The sequence below is a fragment of the Papio anubis genome, chromosome 2 (assembly GCF_008728515.1).
Source record: "Papio anubis isolate 15944 chromosome 2, Panubis1.0, whole genome shotgun sequence".
NCBI classification, from domain to species: domain Eukaryota; kingdom Metazoa; phylum Chordata; class Mammalia; order Primates; family Cercopithecidae; genus Papio; species Papio anubis.
Genome location: NC_044977.1, coordinates 118,283,871 through 118,300,362, shown reverse-complemented (window position 1 = coordinate 118,300,362; position 16,492 = coordinate 118,283,871). Strand labels below are relative to the sequence as shown.

At 43.2% G+C, this 16,492-nt stretch overlaps 1 protein-coding gene and 1 non-coding gene across 2 annotated transcripts in view; one reads left to right on the top strand and one right to left on the bottom strand.

Annotated features, from left to right (window-relative positions):
• The window catches only part of NCEH1 (neutral cholesterol ester hydrolase 1), an 87,589-nt gene extending 71,491 nt beyond the window's left edge, over positions 1 to 16,098 (bottom strand). Inside the window, exon 1 of the mRNA XM_003894823.5 lies at positions 15,725 to 16,098. Within this exon, the coding sequence (XP_003894872.1) occupies positions 15,725 to 15,958 (234 nt within the window). The 5' untranslated portion in view covers positions 15,959 to 16,098. The remainder of the gene's footprint in view (positions 1 to 15,724) is intronic.
• LOC116273944 lies at positions 7,274 to 7,376 on the top strand. Its single transcript, XR_004182443.1, has one exon. It is a non-coding gene; the product is annotated as a U6 spliceosomal RNA (small nuclear RNA).
• Positions 16,099 to 16,492: the final 394 nt, after the last annotated feature.

Here is a 16,492-nt window from a genome sequence, read left to right as displayed (position 1 = left end):
CAGCACTCTGGGAGGCCAAGGTGGGTGGATCACTTGAGGTCAGGAGTTTGAGACCAGCCTGGCCAACATGGTGAAATGCTGTCTCTACTAAAAATGCAAAAATTAGCTGACCGTGGTGGTGCACACCTGTAATCTCAGCTACTTGGGAGGCTGAGGCAGGAGAATCGCTTGAACCTCATAGGCAAAGGTTGCAATAAGCTGAGATAGTGCCACTGCACTCCAGCCTGGGTGACAGAGTGAGCCTCTGTCTCAAAAAAAAAAAAAAAAAAAAAAGACAAAAAGAAAAATGAACTGGCTATGATGATGATGATGATGATGATGATGATTCATATATCCAATTAGAACATCAGCACACCAAATCCATGGACTCTAAAACTTTAACTTTAGGAAGAGGTTTTGAGTTCTTGTTATATGCCAAGCACTGGGTTAAGAAACTCATATACACAATTACATTTAATCCTTATAAGTCTTGAAGGAGGTACTGTCATTATCTTCATGTTCACAGATAAGAAACTAACACTTACAGATGTTAAATAACCTGCCCAACTAGTCACAAGTGCTAAAGCCAGGATTTAAACCTAATAGCCATAACCAACAGCAGTCCATGTTAAGAAGCTCTACACCTACGCCAGGTGCGGTGGCTCATGCCTGTAATCCCAGTACTTTGGGAGGCTGAAACGGGCAATCACGAGGTCAGGAGATCGAGACTATCCTGGCTAACAAGGCGAAACCCCGTCTCTACTAAAAATACAAAAAGTTAGCCGGGCGTGGTGGCTGGCGCCTGTAGTCCCAGCTACTCAGAAGGCTGAGGCAGGAGAATGGTGTGAACTCAGGAGGTGGAGCTTGCATTGAGCTGAGATCGCGCCACTGCACTTCAGCCTGGGTGACAGAGCGAGACTCTGTCTCAAAACATAATAATAATAATAATAAATCTATACCTGTATAGAAATCCCAAAACCTGAAAGCAATAGCAGATTGGCAAGAACAATGGTGACAATAAGAGAGAGAAAAAAAAAATTACCATTGTAGTTTAGTGTAGACAACTGACAAAAATAAAATTTGGACTAAATATATTTCTCGTGTGCCAAGTACTGGTCCAAGTGCTTTACATATTAACTAATGTTTGATGATGATGACAACAAACAATAAAACTTTATTCACATCTTGTGCAATCTTCATAACTTTCCAGACTGGGCATTTTAATCACTTGCTAGATCAGTAAACAAACCCTTAGGTTATGTTCTCTGTTCAGGGCAACTAGTTGGGCAGGTTATTTAACATCTGTAAGTGTTGACATGACATTTTGTTATAAAAATTAAAGTGCTTTACTTGAATTCTAGTCCTAATGGCGGGTGATCTTGCCTCAATGTGTTGCCATGTTACCCAGGCTGGTCTTGAACTCTTAAGCTCAGGCAATCCACCCGCCTTGGCCTCCAAAAGTGCTAGGGTTACAGGTGTGAGCCACAGCACCCAGCCTATATACATCTTTAAAGCAAATACTGAGGCCATTGGCTTGAGGTTGTCACTTTAACTAGAGCTCCTAGGTAAGCAGGCCAAAACCCAATTCAACATAAACAGTAAAATAAAACTTAAGCTTAAACTTTCAGAAACCACTAACTGACCTCTAGCCACTGGATCATATTCAAATAAGGCAAAATGCCTAGCTGTAGCCAATCAAGTAATTTCTCTACCTCTCTTGGGTGTTTGGTCTATAGAATCTTGCTGTTCACCCTGCAGAGTGCAGCTCTCTTGGCTCAAATAAACTGTTATACTTTTTTTGTCTCAAGTTTATTTTTTTAAAAACAGTATTAGCATCCTCCAGGACTAAAATTTGTAAACACATAATACACTTTTTCCCTATGTGATGCATTCTTGATGTGGATCATACAACTAGCCACAAAAGAGCTGAGAGTGGAGGGAGAAGAGGGAGAAGGGGAAGACAGAAGATTGAACGACCATAACAGGAGACTGCTGAATACAGCTGAAAGAGCTATGGGGTCCAGCAGACCTTGTTCACAGCCAACTTCACTAAGCAGGCCCCTGTCTCTGAAGAAGTTACTGAACTTTGTTGAGCCTCTATTTCCTTTCCTATAAAATGAGAACATTAACTACTATTTTATAAAGTGGTTGTGTTTATAATTCTGCAAATGCATCTATTACTATGTAGATATCTGCCAGCAATCTTATTGTTAAAAGCTGATCTTTTTCTAAAAGCAGAATTTTTTTTTTTTTTTTTTTTTTTGAGATGGAGTCTCACTCTGTCACCCAGGTTGGAGTACAGTGGCGTGATCTCGGCTCACTGCAAGCTCCGCCTCCCAGGTTCAAGCGATTCTCCTACCTCAGCCTTCCAAGTATCTGGGATTACAGGCACCCGCCACCACGCCCGGCTAATTTTTGTATTTTTAGTAGAGACGGGGTTTCACCATGTTGGCCAGGCTGGTCTCGAACTCCTGATCTCAGGTGATACCCCTGCCTCAGCCTCCCAAAGTGCTGGGATTACAAGCGTGAGCCACTGCACCCGGCCTCTAAAAGAAGAATTGACTTGCTTTGCAAAGAAAGTTAAGGAAGCCTGGATAATTGCTATCTGGCCTTGCCTCTCACAAACAAGGAAGAACTGTGTGCAGTGAAATGGAAGTGCCTGAAACCTTGGGACAAAGTGACTTTACCTTGGAAATGATGCATATACCAGAAACAGTGAGATAAACATCTTCCACTTTTTAAAAAGTAGATTTCAAAGAGTTCAAAGAAAGATAGTTTGAGTCTCAGGGCAGGGACAACATTACGGGACAGGCAGCTCAGAAAAGGGTCTCAGAAAAGGGTCTTCCTTAAAAGAATCACCAGTGTTCTTTTAAGGAGATGGCCTATAACTAACATTTAGTTAGAAACAGACACATAATTCACGACAAATTTGAAAACAAGCAAAAATCTAAACATGAGGAAGTTAGAAACCCAGAAAACAGTGAGGCTTGCAAAACACAGTTGTGAAGGACAACACAAAACCATTTTTGTCTACGTTCAGAGTCAGAAGCGCGTGGACGCACAGGGCCTGCCCCATGTGACAGACGCAGTAACACAGTGATAATGCAAGCAGAACCATGAATTCCTAATTTCTCTTTAGTTTCTCTATCACGAATGGTTTTCAAACAAAAACAAAAGTCCTAAAGCAGTAAGAGGAAAATTATGTCTATGATAGGTGAGAAAATTTATGATTTGGTGGGGGTGCCTGTACATAAGTAGCAACATAAGCAACATCTAAGGGCCATAAAAGAAAAACAAAACACTAGCAGAGTGTTGAGAAAGCAATTAAGGGAAGGAGATGGGGAAGTTCTCAAAAGAGATGATTTCTGAGTTGGTATTGAAATATTGGATATTGGCCAAAGTAAAAGGGTGGGAGGGGATCTGGGACAGAGGGGACAACAGGAGAAGCATAAGCAGATTCACGAGCTAAACTGTCATCTATGACACAGTAAGGCTGCAGTCAGCAAAATGGTGCCAGGTTGTAGCAAGCACCAAGTGCCAGCCAAAGAACTTAGCACTTTTATTCTACAGGGGATAGGAAGTGTGGGTGGGGTGGAGGAGTGGCAACTGGAGGATTAACAGTCAGACTGGAGCACTCAGGGCTGGTAACAAGTGATCATTTCACAACCTTGACGTGATTAGGCCTAATGTGTGCAAGACAAATAAATGCAGCCTGAGCATCCGTCCTGGTTTGACTGAGAATCATTCAGGTTTAAAACCATTGTCCTGAGCCAAGCATGGTGCCTCATACCCGTAATCCCAGCACTTTGGGAGGCTGAGGCAGGAGAATCACTTGAACCCAGGAGTTTAAGACCCACCCTGGTAATATAGGGAGACCTCGTCTCTACAAAAAATACAAAAATCAGCTGGGCATGGTGGTGTGTGCCTGTGGTCCCAGCTACTTGGGAGGCTGAGGTGGGAAGATTGCTTGAACCTGGGGAGGCAGAGGTTGCAGTGAGCCAAGATCATGCCACTGCACCCTAGCCTGCGCCACAGAGACCCTGTCTCAAAACAAAGAAAAAAACACTGTTGACCTAGCATGATTATTAATAGCAGTCCCTGCTACTCTCAAAGATGTCCTGGTTTGGACAATAAATTATATGGCTACCTAAATACATGTAACTTGGGGACTATCTATCTGTGTTTAATATCAACGATAATAGACATACATTTTAAAAGTTACAAACCAGGGAAACGTGAGCTTCCCAACAGGTATTCTACAAATGGATTACAGGTGGGGCACTAGCTATCAATGTTTAAATATTTTATAGAGGTAAAAACTTAAAGCCATTTTGTCTAACTATACAGAGTTGAAGAGTTGGCATCAGAGTTGGCATTCTATTTGAGAACCATTTGTGTAACTCTTTATAAATCTTGTGAATTCTGTTATTCAAGCTCATACAGATTCCCCCAAAATTGCTTCCATAATCCCCAGTATACAACACAAATGTAACTGTTTCTGACACGAAAAATAGTAAGAAGCACTGATGTAGATTAATTGTGGAAGCTCAAAAAAAAAAAAGAAATCAGGACAAAAAAATCACTAGTGACTAAGTTATCATGAGTGTCCTCACAGCATAGCCCAGCAGGGAGGGCATGAAAGTAAGAGACCATGAATTTCTATTGCAGTTCCCATTTCACAGGTTTAAAAAAAAAACTTTCTTTTAAGAGACAGGGTCTTGCTCTGTCACCCAGGCTAGAGTGTATGGTGTGATCACACACCACAGCCTTTACCTTCTACGCTCAAGAGGTCCTCATTCTCCCCAGTAGCTGAGATTACGTGCCACCACATCCAGCTAATTATTTTTTGCAGAGACAGTCTTACTTTGTTGCCAAGGCTGGTCTTGAACTCCTGGCCTCAAGGGGCCTCCTGCCTTGGGATTACAGGTGTGAGCCACTGTGCCTGGCCCTGATCATATGATCTTGATGATGTCCTTGACTCTTTCTGAACCTCAAGTTCCCTTAGCTGACAAAAGGAAATAACAATGGCAACCAGTCATTTATTGAAAAAATGAAAAGAGGCGATATTAGTAAAAACCTTCATAAAATCTAGAGTACTTTATAAATATGAGGTATGCTAAAAAGTTATGTTCTTTAAGGTCTCATTTCTCTCAGGGATAGCCTCTTTTTCCACTCGCCACTGGTGTCCCTCAGGGGCACCCTTGGTAGAATCCCCCAGATCTTTCTCTCACTCCAAACACCTTTGTTTCAACTACTTCTGCCACTATCCATTTGCCGACCACTCCCAAATCCATATCCCCAGCCCAGCTCTGTCTCCTGAGCTCTGGATCTGTATATGCAGCTGTTTATGAACAGCTATCCTTGACTAGTCAGCTGACATTTCAAAACAGGGTCCCAAACTTTATACTTTCACCCCTAGGTCTGCTCTTGCTCCCAAATCAGGGTCATGGTCCCCATTCACCCAACTATTCCAGAATCTGTCCCAGGAGTCATCTTTGACTCCTTCCTCTCCAGTGCTCCATACTCTCCCCTCCAACAGCAGCTCTGATCAGCTGTCTTCCAAATCAGTCCCACTTCATTAGTTCATGCTCTCACCTGAATTAGCATTTCCTAAATAGTCTTTTGCCTTTTTTTTTTTTTTTTTAAGATGGAGTCTCCCTCTATTGCCCAGGCTGAAGTGCAGTGGCACAATCTTGGTTCACTGCAACTTCCACCTCCTGGGTTCAAGTGATTCTCCTGCCTCAGCCTCCTGAGTAGCTGGCACTACAGGTGCACGCCACCACGCCCGTCTAGTTTATATATATGTATATATATATATATTTAGTAGAGACGGGGTTTCACCATACGGGCCATGGCTGGTCTCAAACTTGTGACCTTGTGATCCGCCTGCCTAAGCCTCCAAAAGTGCTGGGATTACAGGCGTGAGCCACCGCGCCTGGCCCACTTTTGCTTTCTTACATTCCAGTGTCTACACTGCCACTGTGAAGGACTATTCTAAAACACAGTTTTGAGCATGTGACTTCTCTGCTAGAAGACTTTCGGTTGCTCCTTTCTTGTCCACAGAGCTCTTTCTCACCTGACTGGTGCTTCCCTTCTGCCTCCCTCTCTGACCTTTGAACTTTAAGCTTCAGTCAGTCTAAACCACTTGTAGTTCCTCAGCTATACCATCCCCTCCCACTAGAACCTTCACATACTGCTGCTTCTGGCTGGAATGCCCCTTTCACCCTTCTCTTCTCTGGTTTCTATTATAAGGAAATCTAGCACAGATCTAAACTCCTGAGTTCAGGAGTAACACAGGCTGGAACTGAATTCAGGCTCTACCTCATATAAACTGTGTCACTTTAAGCAAGTCATTTTTCTTTGCATTTCAGTCTCCTCCTCTGTCACATTAAGAACACCTATACCATGGGCTAAACTAACTGCACACAAAGCACATAGCACAGTATCTGCCACAGAGTAAATGCTCACTATATGCTCAATAGATGTTATTTTTACTGTAAGCACTCAACTTTGACATCTCAGATTAGACACGTTTCCCCAGTGCCCAGGTCCACTTTAGATGTTTCTTCCAAGACTCTTGCAGCAACCCACAGATGCCTCTATCATAATTCAAGCACCCACCTTATCACTGGCAGTTGGTTTATCACCCCTCACTTGACTGTAAGCTTCTCAAGATTAGGTATCTGCCTTACACATTTCTGTTTTACCAGACCAGCCCCTTGCCTTTGTGTTCAGTTAACGTTTATTTAATACGTGATGACTTCCAGGGTTTTAATTTTATTAAACACTGAAAGACAGCTTGTTAAAATTTCATAATATGACACACCTTTGATTAGGCAGGCAATATAGTCCAGTTTTTCACTTGACAATTCAATTACAGGTAAGCACGGTGACTCATACCTGTGATCCCAGCACTTTGGGAAGCCAAAGTGGGAGGATCACTTGAGCCCAGGAGCTTGAGAACAGCCTGGGCAACATAGCAAGACTTTGTCTTTCCTAAAAAAGAAAAAAAAAGCCAGGCATGGTGGCACGCACCTGTAGTCCCAGCTACTCAAGAGGCTGAGGCAGGAGTATCCCTTGAGCCCAGAAGTTCAAGGTTGCAGTGAACTGTGATCACACCACTGCATCCCCACCTGGGTGACAGAGCGAGACCTTGTCTCTAAGAAAAAAAATAAAAGGTAAAAAAAAAAAAATAAAGTCAATTACATTTCTTCATTCTATACAAACATAAAATGAAGGAGAAGTGGTAGACAGTTCCCACATAATTTCATTTGGCAGCAAAAATAAATACATGGTGCTCACTTCAGCAGCATATATACTAAAATCAGAACAATTCAGAAAGGACCAGCATGCCTCCTGCAGAAGGATGACACATATTTGTGGTGTTACATATTTTCTTTTAAAAAGTAAATATGGCTGGGCGTGGTGGCTTACACCTGTAATCCCAGCACTTTAGAAGGCCGAGGTGGTTGGATCACCTAAGGCCAGCAGTTGGAGACCAGCCTGGCCAACATGGTGAAACCCTGTCCCTACAAAAATACAAAAAAAAAAAAAAATTAGCCGGGCATGATGGCAGGTGCCTGTAATCCCAGCTACTCGGGAGGCTCAGGCGGGAGAATTGCTTGAACCTGGGAGGTGGAGGTTGCAGTGAGCACAGATGGCACCATTGCACTCCCGCCTGGGTGACAGAGCGAGACTCCATTTCAAAAAAAAAAAAAAAAAAAAAAAAGTAAATATATGTTATTTTAAAAGAAGCAATTGTGCATAAAATGAACATTTAAGAATGATTAACTGTACTTTCACATCACAGAAATGTCTCAGATCAAGCTCAAATTGCATGGTAGAGATAGGCTGTCCCATTAAAATAATGAGGGTATTTCTATGCTTAGGGCTATATTTGTAGAAGTGCCAGAAAAAATAAAAAGGAAACTATAAATTGGGCATTATCTTACACACCTGGTAGCTGAATCAATCTGACCTTAATTTTTCATAGGTACTATCTGCAGAGACCAACTCAGGTTGTTCACCTGTCAGAACTAATACTGATTAAATAATGCCCCCGACACTATTCTTAAAACCTTTTGCTGCCATATGTTTAAAGAAAAATCCTAGCAAATCAGCTAAAAATTGTGGTTAGTGAAGTTACAATGTGCATGAAGAAATAGGCATCATCACAATTTCTGGACAATCATTATTTACTGATGTTTTAAAGTTAAATTTACCTGACAACAGTAAATATTCCAGTTCAAAACTGTTATGAAAGAGGTTAGCACGTTGGAATTCTGCAGTTTCCAGCTGAGCTGTCATTTAAACCACACCCACACAGCCCAAAAGCACATCATGCACAGAGAATTCAGGTGAGGTGACATTAAGTCTCAACAACTTTGGGGACATTTGGCATGATAAAAGTCCTTGATCAACTAGTCCAAAAGCACTGTCACCCATAAGAAACAGGGGAACACGCAGCACAAATACCTATTTCAGCACTTCTTTTACATTATGTCACGGAAAAGATTCATAGTATAAGCAGTAGTAAGTTAGAGAATAATCAAGACAAGCCAGGCTCATGCTCCAAGCTCCCTTGGGACACCATTATTACCTTTAGTCACATTTTCCTTCCATCATTCAAATGCCCACCTTAACACCGGCAGTTGGTTTATCATCCCCCACTTGACTGTAAGCTTCTCAAGTTTAGGTATCTGCCCTACACATTTCTGTTTTGCCAGACCAGCTCCTCACCTTGGTGTTCATTTAATAAGTGACGACTTGCAGGGTTTTAATTTTATTAAACACTGAAAAAGAGCTTGTTAAAATTTCATAATATGACACACCTTAGATTAGGCAGGCAATATAGTCCGGTTTTTCACTTGAAAATTCAATTACAGGTAGGCACGGTGGCTCATGCCTGTGATCCCAGCACTTTGGGAAGCCAAAGCAGGAGGATCACTCTTCTAAACTATACATTCTAAACTCCCTCCTATGAGATTTTGTAACTATACCTGTTCTACACCTCTCAGCTCCTAGCTTTTTAATAGCTATGTATTAACATGACTTCTCCATCCTACTAGACTGTGGTTTCTTCTAGGTCACTTTAGTGTCTCCCCAAAGCTTCATACAGGATTTCAATTCATGTTAAGTCTAGGTAACTGAGCACAAAGCATGGCACTATGATAGCTATATCAGGGGATCCAGTAAAGTCTTTTTAAAAGAAATTCGGTTTTCCTCATAAAGCAAATACTAAAATATACATTGATATGCATACGCACATCAATTCCACTTTAGAAATAGAAAAATTATCCCTGGGGGAAAAAGTTATTTTTTTAATACATTTTTTGTAGAGATGGGGAGGCTGGCACCGTCTATGTTGCCCAGGCTGCTCTCGAACTCCTGACCTCAAGTGATTCTTGCACCTCAGCCTCTGTAAACTCAGCTGATAGCAATAACCTAAGCACATTCTGAGAATGACCCTGTAGGGCTGACACACCTAAATGTGTGTTCTGAGCTAGGGAGTCCCCAAGTGCGCAACCCAGTGATTTTTTCCTTATGTATGATAAACATGTGAGCAATCTCCACCATGGAACATGGGATGTGTGGGGAAAAGAAAGAGAGATCAGCCTGTTACTGTGTCTATATAGAAAGAAGTAGACATAAGAGACTCCATTTTGTTCTGTCTTTGAGATGCTGTTAATCTGTGACCCTACCCCCAACCTCGTCCTTGCAAGAGACATGTGCTGTGGTGACTCAAGGTTTAATGGATTTTGGGCTGTGCAGGATGTGTCTTTGTTAAACAAGTGCCTGAAGGCAGCTTGCTCCTTAAAAGTCATCACCATTCTCTTAATTTCAACTACCCAGGGACACGTACACGACATACATGGCCAAAGGTCGCAGGGACCTCTGCCTAGGAAAGCTAGGTATTGTCCAAGGTTTCTCCCCATGTGATAGGCTGAAACAATGCTGCTAAAAGGTTTATGGAGATGTTTACATATGCATATCAAGACATAGCATTTTCTTTTGAACTTATTCATGTCACAGAGATCTTTGTCCATATGTCTTACTGCTAATTTTCTCCCTTCGATGATCCTATTGTCCTGCCACTCCTTTATCTTTAAGATGATAAAGATAATTATCAATAAATACTAAGGGAACTCAGAGACCAGTGCCGGCGTGGGTCCTCTGTAAGCTGAGCGCCGGTCTCCTGGGCCCACTTTTTCTTTCTCTATACTTTGTCTCTGTGTCTCATTTCTTTTCTCAAGTCTCTCGTTCCACCTAACGAGAAACACCCACAGGTGTGGAGGGGCAGGCCACCCCTTCAGGGATGTACAGGGGATCGGGGCCCTGAGTTTTGGGTTAAATGAAGGTTGCCAGGTGGAAGTCATTAGGGGGAGGCCATCAAGTGGCAATGCTATGTAAACTGCATGTTTGCAGGCAGTTGTGGTTTTCCTGCCCTGCCTGCCACCACTGTACTGCAGAAAGACAGATATGTTGTCCAGCCTGCTGCCAATGGCCCATTTCTATATATAAAGTAGTTCTTTTGTCCAGCCCACCGCCACTGAACTCTTTCCCTTGTTTGTAAGCCCCTAATAAAACCCTATGTTTTGGCTGGGCACAGTGGCTCATGCCTGGAATCCCAGCATTTTAGAAGGCCAAGGCTGGTGGATCACCTGAGGTCAGGAGTTCAAAACCAGCCTGGCCAACATGGCGAAACCCCATCCTTACTAAGAAGTACAACAATTAGCCAGGCATGGTGGTATACACCTGTAATCCCAGCTACTCCGGAGGCTGAGGCACGAGAATCACTTGAACCCAGAGGTGGAGGTTGCAGTGAGCTGAGATCACGCCACTGCACTCCAGCCTGGGTGACAGAGTGAGACTCCATCTCAACAACAACAACAAAAAACATGTCTTGTCTGCAGGCTCTGGGAATCTTCTTCAGCCTCTTCAACCTGGTGCCTTCACTACTGAGGTTAATAGGGGTTTGGCGCAACAGCGTCCCAAAGTGCTGGGGTTACAGGCATGAGCTACCATGCCTGGATAAAAGAAGTTTTAAAATAATTTATTACTACATGTTCATTGTAGAAAATCTAGAATATACCAATATGAAAACTGAAGATACAACCTTATGGCCCGGAAGAAAAAATCATGTTTTAAATTATATCTTTCTGCTTTTTCTATACAAACATAGATACATGTTTTGATATATAAATAGTGTATACACTATTTTGTAGCCTTTTCCTGCTTAACACGTAGTACACATCTTTTGCAAGTCATTAAACATTTTACAACCTAAATTTTTTTAACTGCCTAGTATTCCCAAATATGAATTTACCATTATTTAGTCTTTTACTGCTCTTAAATTTTTTCTTTTTTCTTTCTTTCTTTTTTTTTTTTTTGAGATGAAGTCTCACTCTGTAGCCCAGGCTAGAATGCAGTGGCACCTCAGCCTCCCAAGTAGCTGGAATTACAGGCGCGCGCCACTGCACCCGCCTAATTTTTTGTATTTTTTAGTAGAGACAGGGTTTCACCATATCATATTGGCCAGGCTGGTCTTGAACTCCTGACCTCAGGTAATCTGCCCGCCTTGGCCTCCCAAAGTGCTAGGATTCCAGGCGTGAGCCACCATGCCCGGCCTTCATTCGTTGAAATGGTGCTGCAAATAAAAGAAAAAAAGATTGCTGAATGTTCCTTCACATTTATTATAAGTGGCAGTGCTTTTAGACTAGTTCAACAAGTTTTTGGTTTTTTTTATCTTTGTCTTATGGTGCTGATGAACAAATTTTTTAATCCTGTAAAATGTTTCCATCTTTATAGCTAGAGGTTTGCCTATTACCATAAATTCTATCTTAGAGGGATTACGGGGTCAAAAAATAAACACACTGCTAAGGCTTCTGATGGATATTGTCAAACCGTTCTACAAAAACGTGGTTCTAACATATATTTTCTCCAGCAGTGTACACTTCTCAGTATTTTAACCTGCACTGAGATTACCATTTAAAAAAAAAATCTGTCTGCATAGCATTTGGAAATCAGCCTTCAGGACTTCCGCAGACTCTCTTCTTTTGTTCCTCTAGTCTCCTGCTGCCTGGTCATCTAAATTACACCTCTGCCCTTCCCAGAGCTCCTTTTGTTCGTGCTTTTCCACTGCTCACGTCTTCTGGTGGCTTTGCTATAACACTGAAATTTGCCTAGCTAGTATTTTATCCCCTTAGGGCCAAAGTATCAACTAATCTGATGAACTAATCCATGCTAATGCAAAGGGGCTCATTTTCAGCAACACGTATGCAATATAACATGCAGTTTCAGGAAAATATATTGTCTACAACAGCAATGCCTTTTATCTTATAGAGCATTGGTTCTCAAGTTTTGCTGCAATTAAGATCATCTGGGGAACTTTTCTTTTATTATTATTATTATTATTATTGTTATTATTATTGAGACGGAGTCTCGCACTGTTGCCCAGGCTGGAGTGCAGTGGCGATATCGGCTCACTGCAAGCTCCGCCTCCCGGGTTCACACCGTTCTCCTGCCTCAGCCTCCCGAGTAGCTGGGACTACAGGCGCCCGCCACCACGCCAGGCTAATTTTTTTGTATTTTCAGTAGAGACGGGGTTTCATCGTATTAGCCAGGATGGTCTCGTGATCCACCTGCCTTGGCCTCCCAAAGTGCTGGGATTACAGGCGTGAGCCACTGCGCCCGGCCGGAACTTTTCTTAAACACTGCTAAGAACATTCATCTCCCAGAGATTCTAAGTTTGGTATGTGGTGTAACCTGAGCATCAAGTGTTTTTTTGTTTGTTTGTTTGTTTTGTTTTAAAAAGTTCTTAGGTGATTCTAACAGCATTTGTGTTTGAGATGAGTCAGAGAGAGCCTAAGTAGTTTCTCCTTAGGGACTATGGGGAACCCCAACGAAGAAAAGCGCAATGAACATAATCTCAATCATCTGACTCACTGTACAAGATAAAGGAGATAAAGAGTAGTAAAGGGTGAAGTATTTGCCAATGACAACAGAATAACATTCACATTTCTTGATGGTAGGTGGCTGACGCTGTGTTAGGAAATAGGCTGAGCTTAATCTCTCAAACAGCTTCAATAGATTTTGTAATTGAGCCAATCAATTCGAACTAAAATTATTTGAGTAACGAGGTTGACATCATGCTATTTATTTACTTATTTATTGATTTGAGACAGAGTTTCACTCTTGTTGCCCAGGCTGGAGTGCAGTGGCACGATCTCGACTCACCGCAACCTCTGCCTCCCGGATTCAAGCGATTCTTCTGCCTCAGTCTCCCAAGTAGCTGGGACTACAGGCACCTGCCACTAGGCCTGGCTAATTTTTTGTATTTTTAGTAGAGACGAGGTTTCACTTTGTTGGTGAGGCTGCTGGTCTCGAACTCCTGACCTCGTGATCTCCCTGCCTTGGTCTCCCAAAGTGCTGGGATTACAGGTGCGAGCCACCGCGCCAGGCCATGACACCATGCAATTTAGTAGTAGCGCTCCAGGTTTCAACTATATAAATTATTTCCAGTTTATATTTATTTTATTGCTTCAAACAAGGTGAGCATTCTTATAGATGTTCCCACAATCCACAATGAACCCTTTGGGACAACTAGAAGACTCACTACAAGTACCAGGCACTTAAATACATTACTAGACCTTACAGCAAACCTACAAGGCAGATATTGCCCTGTTTTACAGGGAAAGCTCAGGAAGATTTGAGGTGACACTGGTAAATTGCTTTATTGGGTAGAATATGTTTCCATCTGAATAATGATCTTTCTGATATTTCACAATTTAGAAGAGAAGTGGTAAGAGCCATTTCTCTGCAAATCCACTCCTGAGCCACAGTGTCAGGTGAGAACACTGGTTACCTCATCTATTACTGACTTCAGGTTACACCCACTATCATTCTCAAGCGCCACCTGAGGGTATACTCTGTGGTGGACCTTACACAGCCTTGTCCTTGATGGGTTGGCAAGCCTAGCTGGGAAAGAAAAGCTTTTCTCCAAACCTAGCTTGTCCGAGATTACTTATGATGGAAAAGACTTCTTTGGTGACCTGAAAATTAAGAATAATCTCTGCAGCCAACACAGGAGTTTGATCTTTTTCCTGTTTTCCTATGTTTAAGCTATTGTAGAAGACCACTAACCCACCCAGGTAAACAGCAAGTAAACATCACTGTTCCTCAATCTTTGAAGGGTATTACTTTCAAATTACATAATTTCATGGGGGAGGAGAGGGATTGCAGGGCTTCCTACACCAAGACTGACTTTATTGACACCAGTGCTAAAGAAGGGGATGATCATTTTCACCATGTCAACATTATAGGAAGCAGGAGGAAAGGAAGGGGGGCAGAGGTCTATAGTTTCATAGGCCTTTCGTAAGAGAGAAAAAGAGCTTTGGAGGTGAGAATGTGGCTGAATTCAGGAAAAGCAAATCCATGTTAGGAATGTGCTACAATAGCTACAATACCCTAGTAAGGGGACTTTTCACAGGATAAAGCCCCACAGATTATGTAAGCCTACACATAGTGAATGGACAGGGAACAGGAATATAAACCCTCTGGGAAAATCATGATTTTTAAAAAATCAGCTTTCTCAGGTTGAAATGATTTTTTTTCCTCTTTCTCTAGTTGTCATTTCTGAAAGAAGGAGTTTATAAAAATATTCTAAAATTAAAGCCCAAGGTTGTGAGGAGGGAGGAGGCTTAGTTTTGGAGAAGGTTAGAGTTTAGATAGAGCAGGCTGCTCAGAAATACTGTCCAATCAGAGGGCTCAGCCTTGGCTGCAGACTGTAGTTTAGATTTTAGATTCTCTGACACTAAAAATAATGCCTCTTACCATGGAATAAACCAGAGACAGTTACATTTTCCTGTCCATGGGAGGAATGAACACACATCCATGATACAGTGGAGAGAAATGCTACCCTCACGGGTTAAGGCAGGTAACCTCACTCAGGAAAAGGTTATCTGACAGCCAAGGACATAAAATAAATGCTGTAGGGCAAGCAGAAAACATGCATCATGCAAACCAGGGCTGCCGCCTCCTCACCTCCTTTCAGCCAGCCCAGCCTCCCAGTCCCCGTTCTTGGGCTGAGCTGAGATCTGCCTCAGGTGAAACGCCTCCTCACCTCCTTTCGGCCAGCCCAGCCTCCCAGTCCCCTTTCTTGGGCTGAACTGAGATCTGCCTCGGGTGAAACGAGAAATCCCTCAAGTGCTTGGATGGAGAGCCCTGCCTGCTGTGTCCCGGAACGGAGCGCTCCACAGACTGGGGATACTGGGAGACTGCCCTTGCCTGCTTCTGCTTCTAAGGTGGCTGCATTCCCAGGAACCAGAGCCTGCTTTTTCCGAGCTCTCCTAAAAACATTTAACTCACTCTCTGCCGGCCCCTATGGGAGAACGACAGTGTGGAGAAGAGTGGTTTATAAAATGCTGAAGGATTTGCCTTTTGACGTTGCAAACCAAGGAAGAGGAAGATATTTAGGACAGACGAAGGTTTAAACAGTTGGCATATTCCATTCAAGCACTTCTTCCCTGTCACAAACGCAGACGGGGAAATGCAGATCTAGCCCGCTGCTGGCAAGGAGGCGAATGCGATACCCTGAAAATTCCCGATTGGACCACCTTAAAAAGCGATAGCCTCAATGCATTAGGAAAAACCTGCGTTTTCGTGGAACCCGGCAGAGGAATTTTGTATCCCCTTCAAATATTGCGTAAGAGGAGGAAGAGAGAAGCAGCGCTGAGCTGCACCTCACCACTTGCTGTGCACCCCGGAAAGTGGCGTCCAGCAGCATCAGCTTCCAGGGGTCGGACACAGAGCCGGGCAGCGGGATGTACACGTAATAGGCGGCCAGCGCCACCAGGGCGGTGAGCAGGACACAGGACGACCTCATCTTCCCCCGGCTCGGCTCGCCAGCGGGTTGGCAAAGAGGAAAGGGCGATGCCACCCGGAGACCTCCGGCAAGTTTCTGCCCGCGGCAGCTGCTCATTCACGCGTTTCTTATAAGCCCAGGAGCCAATCAGAGGCTGCGTCGGGAGGAAGTTGGAGCGCGGACGTGCCCCCTCTACGGTGTCCTTGCAAAGTGTGGCAGTCGCTCCAGGTTTGAGGAAGGCTCTGTCGCTGCGGCGGCGGTAGCACAGCGGACCCTGGAGGACACTGGTTTGTACTGCATGCGTGTGAGGATGGCTTTGCTCCTGGAGGGTCTCAAATGGAAAATAGTTTCAGTGTGACGAGTCTCTGGACAAAGCAAGTGGGTCATTCTGACTCAGAGTACTGAGAAAGGAAATAAAAATTCTGTTTTCTGGAGCCAGACTTGGAGTGGTTTGTAAGTTCTAGCTGATATATGGCAAAAGAAGATATTAAATTCTTCTGGCTCAAGCAATGAAAGACATCTAGCACCCACGTCTTGTTTCTAAATCCCATGCTCCAATAAAAGGAACCGCGGCTTTTTGACACCACCTCTGGAGAAAAGGCTGATACCAGGGCTGGCGCTGTAAGGTACAAGATGAACCTGTTGTGCCAG